The sequence below is a fragment of the Varanus komodoensis genome, unplaced genomic scaffold (genome assembly GCF_004798865.1).
Source record: "Varanus komodoensis strain SLA01 unplaced genomic scaffold, ASM479886v1 scaffold8, whole genome shotgun sequence".
In the NCBI taxonomy this organism is placed as follows: domain Eukaryota; kingdom Metazoa; phylum Chordata; class Lepidosauria; order Squamata; family Varanidae; genus Varanus; species Varanus komodoensis.
Window position 1 is genome coordinate 35,337,437 of NW_025336481.1, and position 10,942 is coordinate 35,348,378.

General features: G+C 44.1%; 1 protein-coding gene across 1 annotated transcript in view; it reads right to left on the reverse strand.

The window, feature by feature from the left end:
• Nucleotides 1-509: 509 nt before the first annotated feature.
• The window catches only part of PHACTR1 (phosphatase and actin regulator 1), a 96,853-nt gene continuing 86,420 nt past the window's right edge, over nt 510-10,942 (reverse strand). Inside the window, exons 10-12 of the mRNA XM_044455204.1 lie at nt 6,070-6,210; nt 2,702-2,778; nt 510-549 (exon numbers count right to left, since the gene is read on the reverse strand). Of these exons, the coding sequence (XP_044311139.1) occupies nt 510-549; nt 2,702-2,778; nt 6,070-6,210 (258 nt within the window). The remainder of the gene's footprint in view (nt 550-2,701; nt 2,779-6,069; nt 6,211-10,942) is intronic.

Here is a 10,942-nt window from a genome sequence, read left to right on the forward strand (position 1 = left end):
AACACCCACCAGGTTCATTGGGTGATCTCTAGTTCTACTGGTATGGAAGGAAGATAAACATTTTTTTCAACCTATTTTCTCCATGCATGGTTTTATCAACTTCTATTATGTTTGTCCTTTTTCATCATCATAGGTTTCATTTATAAGTGTCTTGATGAGTCAAAACTGTAGAGTTCCTTAGTTTAAATAATATTTTGACATGACATGGCCCATCTACCGAACAATAATTAAATACTAGACCTTCTTTGAGATGAACAGGAGACTGTACATTGGCAATGGAGCTATGCTTTAATAAGCTGTACGTGTACTAGGAACCTTTAATTTCCTTGGGAAAAATAGTAATTTATTTCATCCTGCTCTCTTGTTTTGCTGAACAAGTACCTGCATTTCCTCAATGGTAAAATAAACCAGCTGGAGTTTTAATGTTGGAAATAACTCAGCACTTCGAAATACTGTGCATGCAAAGAGAGCTTTGCAGTTTAACTCAGAGGTCAAACAACATGGTTCTTCTAAATGATATTGAAGGAAGATAGTGCTTCTTTCTTTAATCTGCAGCAGGATGTGAAGAAAAGAGAAAAGTTATAAAGAAAACTCTGTTGTAATAAGAAATGCAATAACATAACACACTTTTCTACCACATGCCCTCCTGCATATGTGTATCAACTCAGAAACATGTATCTGATCATGTTCTTGGTTAAAGGATCATTAGCCAAATAATTATGGTGTACAACGGCAGGTACTGGGGTACCTGTTGGGAGGCTGGGGCAAAAAGAAAACGAGCCAAGGTTTAAAATAATGACATATATGGCTTGGTATTCAAGAAATACATGAGTAAGTACATTTGCCATGGCACATCTGTGTAACAATGGTGTAAAGCGCTTAGCCATCTTGTTATATCAAGCAGTATATATGCAATTTAACTAACTAATAAATAAATATGCACAATTTAAATGAAACCATCAGCTGCTTGGTAACAGCCTCCCCACCCACCTCTCTCTCTCTCTCTCTCTCTCTCTCTCTCTCTCTCTCTCTCTCTCTCTGTGTGTGTGTGTGTGTGTGTGTGNAAAAAAAAAAGGGGGGGGGATGACAGTCTGCCAGTCAAAAGATCCTCCACAGATGATTCTTGGAAAGTGTCAAAGATAGGTAGATTCTCAGAGTGGGTCTCTGTTCCCCCGCTCATCTTTCTAAGGTGCTCTCAAACAGAAAGAAGTGTTTGGTAGAAGTGTTGAGCCAGAAGGGTGGTAGAGCTTGTTTGCGCTTTCATCCAGATGTTTATGTCCAAGGCAACACCAAGGGCCTCAGCGTTCTTTGGAGTCAGATGAGAGGTGTTTGAAGGGAGTAGCAGGTGAGTGTACAAATGGCTGCTCTCGGATGAGTATGGGGAATCCACACAGGCAGAGTTTCAAATCCAAGTGCCAACACTTGGCATGGTTTTTGCCATGGGTGTTCTCAGTCGCTGATAGTTGTGCCAACAGTTCTTACAATGTATTTCTACCCAGTGTAGGAAAACATGGTTTCCTTCCTGTTTTTATTGATTTTAAAAAGGCAGTTCCAAAGATTTACACTGTACGTAACAGAGAAGTGAACGATACCAGCACTTATGGTTCTTTTCAGTTATGCTTTGAAGATGGGGGCGTACTCAGTTTCTATGGTCTGTGAAACCTAAAAAGAATAGGAAGGTGAAAAGGGGGAAGGGAAGAGTACTTTTAATTAGTGTCAACAGAAACATACTGTATTTTTCGCTCTATAAGACGCACCTGACCATAAGACACACCTAGTTTTTAGAGGAGGGATCCATGGAAAACTTCCTGATAATCACAGGCACATTTCCCATCACTTCCCCATGGGCTTCATTAAAAGGCGGGTTGCCATTTGAAAACACACACCGACCTGTGATTAACAGCTCTCACCTGCGCCGGAGGAGGGGGGCGGAGCAGGGCGCGCCGAGCGCGTGCCGGCCAGGTGTGGTGCAGCTGGGCCGGCAGCGTGCCGGCAGTGGTCTTTCGGGCGGCGCAGCAGCAGCAGGTCTTCCTGGGCGGTGGGGGTGAGCAGTCTGTCTCTCCGTGCGGCCGGCGGGTTAAAAAGCCCGCGGCTCCTCCTCCTCCGCACTGCTCCCGCTGAGCGGCACAGCTCTCACCTGCGCCGGAGGAGGGGGGTGGAGCAGCGCGTGCCAAGCACGTGCCGGCCAGGTGGTGCCACGTGGTGCAGGTGGGCCGGCAGCGTCCCGGGCGTCGGGCACACACACATTCGCTCTATAAGCCGCACAGACATTTCCCCTTACTTTTGAGGGGGGAAAAAAGTGCGTCTTATAGAGCAAAAAATATGGTACTTTTCACATATCATCAGAGAAAAAGATGGTGGACATCCATGAAATTCTCTAGATGGCCACTAAATCATCCCCAATGGAAAACCTATGTATGTATGGCTATAGGTATAAGAAAGCGTTCCACCAAGGTACTGGGGACCATAACTAATTCCACTGCATCCTCTCTGGTCATGCTGGAATGCAGAAAATTGGGCTAGTGATACAGAAGCTGCCCACCTCACCATTACCTACCATTTTTAGTTTCTGTGGAAATAGCATGAACACTAGATTGATTCAAGATCAAATTTTATTTTATAAAAGTAGTCAGGATTACATATGAGGTCTGTGGTGCTAACAACAACAACATTTGTCATTTACATTTTAATTTCATCTTACCTTGTTAAATGCCTGCTTAATTCATGAACTTCCATCTCAGTGCTTTTAAATTCATTGAGTTCTTTGCGAATTGCTGCCTGCAAATGACAGAGAGAGAGAGAGAGCACGCACAAATTACGCCACTGAAAAGCACAGCAAGGGCACTCTCTTTTCTAATGCATCAGTTGGAAAGACCCAAGTGCTGGCAGCAAGAAAAGGGATGTGACCAGTCACTTGGAGAAAAAGTGCCTGCCAGGTGAGCAGTTGGCTGGAACCACCACTCAAGAGGTGCTGTGATACAGTCTACCAGCCTGGCAAAATGTACCATAGCATCTACAAGTACGTTGTGCATGCACCTGTTCCCGTATGTACTTGGAAGTAAGTCCCAGAATTCATCTGGATTCCTCTCTCCCCACTGCCCTGGTATGGAGCCACAGCACTGCTTTCTCTGCATTCAAATGCAAACAGTCTGAAACAATCACATGCATATGTTGCAATCAGGTATGTCACCTTGAAGATGACTGCCTTGTAAACAATGTAGAAAAATGGCTCGTTATGGTTCTGTTTGTAAATGACCCCAGATGAGAACAAATGTGTGTTCACATTTGGAACGCATCCAGAACAAGAAAAATGGACAGATGGAAGAGGCATCTTTTAAACAGTGCTTGAAAAGCTGCCAGAGATCACCTGGGGAATAAGGACTGAAGCATCTTATTATAAATGCCCTATAGTCATCCTTCATTAAATCTACAGGGCTTACAAGGGGAGGGGGAATTACAGGGCCTGATAGGTCTTGTTCATTCTGTTCATTGGCATGATATGTACCAGTGTTACCAAGACTTGGGAAGTGACGCAAGCTGCAGTGAATCTGCCTTTTACTGCATTTAAACCCAAACATAGTTGTCCTGTATTGGCCAAGCTGATGGAACATGTTGATTCCTTGACTTTCCCCCATCAGACTTCTGTCCATTTTGCTTGGCAGAACCATTGACAAATACCAATTTGATACCAAATCCCTTCCAGAACAGGCCATCTGCCCCCTTCCCTGGCCTAGGAAGAGTGATTCCATCTTGTCAGGATTCAGCCTCAGCTTCGGAAGGGCTTTACAAAGATTTGTCAATGTTCTCCCTTCTAAGAAATGGACTCCTGCCCTCTGCACTCTCTTTCATGCTCAGTTCTGTTTTAGTTTTTGCAGATTATTTATTTATTTAGGGGGCTTCTATGCCGCCCCATTTGCTGAAGCCTCGGAGTGGCTCACAATAATAAATAAATAAACACAATATAAAAACAATATAATTTGAGTCGACCTGGCCAAAAATAAATAAATAAATAAATAAAATTAACAATTAAAATAACGTTTCAATAAAAAGGTCTTGACCTGGCGCCGAAAAACAAATAACGATGGCGCCAGGCGGACCTCTCGGGGGAGTGCATTCCATAGATGGGGCGCCACCGCAGAGAAGGCCCTCCTCCGGGTACTTTGCCTCCTGATATCTTTCACGGAGTGTTCCCAGAGGAGGGCCTCTGCTGCCGATCTCAGGGGATGGGAGGGCAAATATGGAAGAAGGCATTCCTTCAGGTATCCTGGTCCCAAGCTGTTAAAGGCTTTATAGGTAATAACCAGCACCTTGAATTGAGCCCGGACTTCAATGGGAAGCCAGTAAAGCTGGTAGAGGACTGGGGTTATGTGAGAGTAATGCCCGGTCCCCGTCAGCAACCTGGCTGCTCTATTTTGAACCAATTGAAGTATCCGGACTGTCTTCAAGGGCAGCCCCACGTAGAGTGCGTTACAGAAGTCAAGTCGGGAAGTCACCAACGCGTGTGTCACTGTCACCAGGCAGTCGTTCTCCAGGCAGGGACGCAGCTGATGGATCAGCTGAAGCTGAAAGAAAGCACTCCTCGCCACCGCAGTCACCTGAGCTTCCAGTGAAAGCTCTGGGTCGAGGAGCACTCCCAAGCTGCGGACCTTGTCCTTAAGGGAGTGCAACCCCATTCAGGACTAAGCGCAGGTCTCCTTCCCCGAAGCCCGATCTGCCAACCAACAGGACCTCCATCTTGTCTGGACCGAGCTTCAGTTTATTGGCCTCATCCAGCCCATTACCTCGGCCAGGCACCGGTTCAGTACAGCCACTGCCTCACCTGGATTGGTTGAAAAAGAGAGGTAGAACTGGGTATCATCAGCATACTGATGATTCCGCAGCCCACACCTCCTGATGACCTCTCCCAGTGGTTTCATGTAGATGTTAAATAGCATGGGGGACAAGATGGAACCCTGCAGAACTCCATGGCATAGCTGCCATGGCACAGAGCCATAGTCCGCCAGCATCACCTTCTGGAATCGGCCATTGAGATCGGAGCGGAACCACTGCAAGGCAGTGCCTCCAACCCCCAATCCCGCTAGTCTATCCAGAAGGATACCATGGTCGATGGTATCGAAAGCCACTGAGAGGTCCAGGAGAACCAACAGGGACGCACTCCCCCTGTCTTTCTCCCTACACAGGTCATCGTACAGGGCGACCAAGGCAGATTCAGTACCGTACCCAGGTCTGAAGCCGGACTGAAATGGGTCCAGATAATCAGTTTCATCCAAGAGTGCTTGGAGTTTTCCCGCCACCACCCATGCCAACACCTTGTCCAGAAACGGGATGTTGGCCACTGGTCTATAATTAGTTGCCATCTCTGGATCCAGTGACGCCTTCTTCAGGACCGGTCGGACTACCGCCTCCTTTAAAGGGGCAGGTACCTGTCCCTCCCTCAGAGAGGCGTTAACCACTTCCAAGATCCAGGTCCCTATCCTGTGCTTGGCGTTGTTAATTAGCCAAGATGGGCAAGGAGGACTGGAAAGAAAGCAAGACTGGATTATGGTGGACTGGAAAGAAAGCAAGGCGCTTTGCAGCTATTTCAAGATGGGACTTCCAGCCAGTTGATTAGCTGTTTAAGGAACTATGAATAGGAGCACATGGACTATTGACTCTCTCAAGGTTTGAAAGATTATTACCTCCTGCATGTCTCAGAGCTCAGATTTAACAAGCAGCTGTGTAGATGAGGCCAGGTAAAATACAATTTTTTATGTCACTGTGCAAGATTAACACAAATACAGAAGACAAAACAACTGCCGTAAATAGGCATAAATCTATTCCTCTGTAATGACTGAAGAAGTCAGAAAGTGTTTGGGGAGGTGTCTTTTAGAAAGAAGAGTTGAACCTGGTTAATGCCCTTTATGATTTTTTTAAATTTAGAAATAATAGTTGATGAGAGATAATCAAAATATTAGGCAGAAGTGTGATCTTGGAAAGAATGTTTATGACCACTGCAGTGTTTCATTTAACAAGTCTTGCCAACTGTCTTAGACTTCAGACCAAAATTGTTCTGAAACTCCACCTACTCACTTTGTCAGCAGCCGTGAGCCGTGTCCATGGTTTATCTGCCCGTCTGTCATAGTCCTGAGCATCTGCCACTTCCACGTAGTCACTAAAGCGGATGAGAATTTTTCTTTCACGCAGCTCTTCCACTGTAGGCCTTTGACTCAGCTATAGGAGATGAGAGGAAAGTGTACCAAAATGTCATTCTTTCCAAAAGCAATTTGCCCATTTCTTAGGAGCAAAGGACCTACACTGATTAGGTATATAATCACTCATATAATCATTTTTTAAGGTGCATTCTGATGGCCTTCTGACCCAGAGACACCACAGGAGTAGTCCAATCCCTAGCTCTGAGTTCCTGCAACTTGGAGCTGTGACTTCTAACATGCAGCCTCAGCCTCAACCCCCTCACAGCTGGAATGAAAAGAACCATGCAAGCTTCTTCTAAGAGGTTGGAAATCGGCCTTGGAGAGGAGGCAAAGGGACATGTCTGGGCAGTAACTGTCTCCAAATTATCCAAAGGTCTTGTAGAGCAGGTGTGTCCTCTCTGCTTTTCAAACGCTGAGCAAACGTATTTCTTGGGGGCTCCTCCAAAAAGGGCATTGCAGCATCACGAAGACCTCATCACCAGGAACGTGCCCTCCTTGTGGAACTCCCATACCGTTTGATGGAGTGGTGGCAAATCAATGGCAAATGTAAAATTAAAAGCACACACCACATGTTTGGTTCAGTGATGCTCTGGAATTATGAGATAATGGGAAATCTCTTAATTTAGATTAGAGGCTACACATCCTATGGGATATACTTTCTATCTAATATTACAATGGCAGAAACTGTGGCTAATCTTCCAGCCTTTGGGTACTTAAGTGAAGAAAATAAAACAGCAGAGAGGTTATTCTCTTAGGTTTTATCAGCAGATAGCTTATTCATAAATATTAAATAAATACTACTTCATTCCTATATGGCTGGAAACACTTGACTTCTCATTAGTATCAGAAACAGTAAATGGGCTAACCCATGTAATGAATGAGACTAAATGGCAGCAGCGAATTGGTGAAAAGATGCCAATGTATATCTTGGCAAAGAATGTGCAAACATGGACAGAATCCAGTGCCACACGGATGCCAAATTCCCCAGGAGACTTTGAAGCAATCACAGCTCATTAAATATTATATCTCTTCGATTATTTCTGTTCTATTTCTGACCTGAGTTGGGCAAAAAACATATGGAAGCAAAATCATGGTCTCCTTGGAACTAAAGCATTTCTCCAAAATAATGTATGCGGAAAACTCATATAAGCAACTGTTGGATCATTATGTGCATTCAGAATATCATCCAGCAGAAACAAAATTTGGATCCAACACATGGACAAGAAATTTCTGGGCAGGAGGTGTGCAAATGTTGCATTCCTGCAACACACCAGTCCCATTCACTCCCAGCTGACCATAGCTGGATATAGTTGTGATCATGATTTAAGGATAGATGGTAAAAGCATCCGAGAAGGACACAATATATACAGCTTCACTAGAGAAAATTATGACATATCTTTCAAAGAAAATTCAGACGACAGCGGCACACACAAAAACAAAGCCCAGTGCGTATTCTTGCTTATTCTGAAAAACAACTTCATCCTTATTGGACAAGAGATTTGTTTTTAAAAGAAAGTCTTCATTAGAGTTTCTTATTTAGTTTTTCCATTTGTTCCTGCCAGCCCATTCCTATGAATGGTTATTCAGGAATAAGTACCCCTCTAATTAAGTTCAAAAGGATACATTCCTATATCAGACTGTTCAGATTTGCTGTTGGTGGCTACTAACCAAAAGAGCATTTGTCATGCAACAATTTTCATTGTTCCAAATCAATTCTTTCTAATGCAGTGCTGTCAAGACACAAACAAACAGTGGGCTAAATCTGTTGAGGAAAGCTCTCACAAATCCGAAACAGTCTGTTATTCTGTCATCGGTTGCTATGTGCATTTACCCAAGAGCAGAAAATGGCTACAATTTTTTTTAAAATAATCAGAATGTTATAACACAGTCAGCAAAATGGCAGAAATTTCCCAGTTGGGATTTGTATGAAAGAGTCTCTCTCCTTTTATTCTGTCGCACCTGGTGTGGTAGTTAACAGTAGCACTTCAATCCTGAATTAGCTAACCTAATTCTAATGGGATCCTCAACTGGCATCTCATATTTATTTGGTTTATATGCTGCCCCACTAGCCTTAGGGTGTAGCTAATGGTAGCTAATTGCAAAGTAGAGTTAGCATGGCCTCACAAGCCACCAACAGTCAACTCTGTAGCAACCCCCAAAGCCTATTTGGAACAGCTATTCAACAAAGCAAAGCAGCTTTTGGCCCTTCTGCGGTCTCTTTCCTCCAGAAAACAAAAAATAAAATGGGATGGAATGTGACCATTCTATCCATTGACATGAGAAATTTCACTAAACCGATCAGTTGTGTCTGCTTACTCTTGTGAAGGACGCTTTGGGGGCTGCCTTTACGTGATGGGTTGTTTATGTCTAATAAATTTTAGTGATTCTTTTGGTAATTGATTTGTCCTGATCCAGATGTGCAAATAGGACAAATTCCTTGCTTTCAAGCAGCATAACTTCAGTTACATGTATACATTAGGATCCTACTGATGGTACAGCACCAGTGTTGTATGAACCTATGCTACTGTCATTAGTGTTTGCTAGTGTTACTACTGAATTTCAGTAACAGGATATAAACACAGTCAGGTTGGAACAATAGCTTCAGTTTCTTTCATCCTTAATTGCAAACGTCACTTGAAGAACCAGCACTTCAAGACCTGAATTCCACTTCAAGATCTTGAGAAGATCTTGAGGGACACATTTCAGGGGTGGCTGAAAGCAAAATGAGCGGAGGTACAAATACCAGCATTTCAAAGCTTAGTGCTGTTAGGGTGCAATCCTATTGCAATGATTGTAAAACACCAAACTTGGAGACTTATGCTTAGGAGGAGAAGAGTGGTAGAGGCAATCTTTGTTTGCCTGCCCTCTTGCTCTGCATTTTGCTAGAGAGACTTTTTTGCCCACCTACCGAAAGTGTTTCAGGAGGAAGGCAGGCAGCTGGAGAGGCCTCTCCAGTCTCCTCCCCTATCTGGCCCCTAAAATGCCCCCTTTAGCTCCTCTCTGACATTGTGTCCCTGAACTCAGAGAGGTAGACAGCACAATTCTTTGTGTGTAAGAGTGAGAGGGAATAGGTCATGGATTTGCCCCTCCAACTCTGGAGCTCTGCCTCCAGTCTTGGATCTGAGAATGTGTAGCATCCTATGATCCACAAATATTGTCTGGGGAGCACAGAATTGCTCCCTTTGTGTCAGTAATGAAGCCTTAGGAGAGGCATTTTGCCCCTTCAGAAGGGAGAGAAAACTGCACAAAGCCAGGAATCTGCCAAACAACTGGTGTTTAGGGGAAAGTGGGTGGGGCAGGGGGAAGAGGTCATGGTCTTCTGGGGAACCTTATAAAGTTGGAATGAAAACCCTGAAGGGCTTGATTGGGTCCCAGAGCCAAGGATCAACACCCCTGCCGTAGACTCTATTCTTAGGAAAGCTTGCTTGGGAATTCTACTTGTGCCCAGGAAGCCCAGGGCATCTCAGCCTATCAGTATGCCTGCAGAGCAGACACATCCGTATTATTGCTAGATCTACAAACAGCTCCTGCACTTCATCATGCTGCAATTCAGTTGTGACATACTGCAGTAAAACATCAGCTGCTCCCCACCAGGCTATTAGCCCTGCTGGGAAAAACATATGAGGTGTTAGACTCCTGGCCCAAGCCTGTTATCTTTTTAAGGAGATAAGAAAAGCAATGGCTTCAATAGCTGTTTCCCCTAAATTTTCCCTTTCCTTCTGCAGAAGAAGCAAACAGATAATTTCCACTGGATTTGTTCGTTCAGAATTTCTCTGCGTTTCTTTTACCTCCTCATTCCCCACACCCCTTAGTTCTTCTCTCTCATTCCATTTCCCTTTCAGCATTTCCTCCTCTACTCAGACTTGGCCTCTTTTCCCTTTTCTGCATAATTCTATCCCTTTTTATCCTCTTCCTCTAAACTTGACCATTTTTCCACAACTGTTTTTTTCTTATTCATTTATGCATCCTTTTAAAACTCAAACCTCTCTGCTCCCCGTTCTTCTGCCTAGCATCATCACCTTAATTTCTTTGTCAAGTCTTTGGCCCTTATTTCCCTTTGTTTTCAGCCTTCTCTCCTGCTTTCTTCATCAGGCTTCCCTGGAATGGGGACCTTGTTTCAGCCAGACATTCCCAGGGGGCAGCTCCAAACATTCTTGTAAAACTGGGGCTCGCCTATTGAGGGGTAAGAATACACAGCAGCGGTGGTGAGGCTGTTAAGTATGCCTTTCCATCACCTCTGAAGAATGTACAGCACTTATTACATAGGAAGAGCATCCAGAAAGTATAATTTCGTGCAGGGCTTGAGTACTACTGGCACGCCTCAATTATGGACTGCCTGAAGGAAAGCACAAAACTATGGGAAGATGAGAGGATCTCCATCAGAACATAGAAATAACCAAAGGTAGTGTGTTGGCCTATGAGTGGAAAAAAGACACCCCCAACTTGTAAAGGTGGACAATATTTTTATGAGCAACAACCAAAATTCTACAAAACGTGAGCTTTCAAGTTCTCAGCATCAGACGAGATGGACCAAAAAGGAGGGGATGGAGGAAGAAACACAAGTCCAAAAATCTAGCTAGATTCTGTAGCTGTGAGGTATACAAATTAGACAGAGCCTATCTCAAACTGGGGATTTGCTGTCTGAATAAATTAGTGGCGGTTGTTGCCAAATTCAAATTATACCATGGAAAATATTTTGTTATGTGCTCTGATCTCTCTCTCTCTCTCTCTCTCTCTCTCTCTCTCTCTCT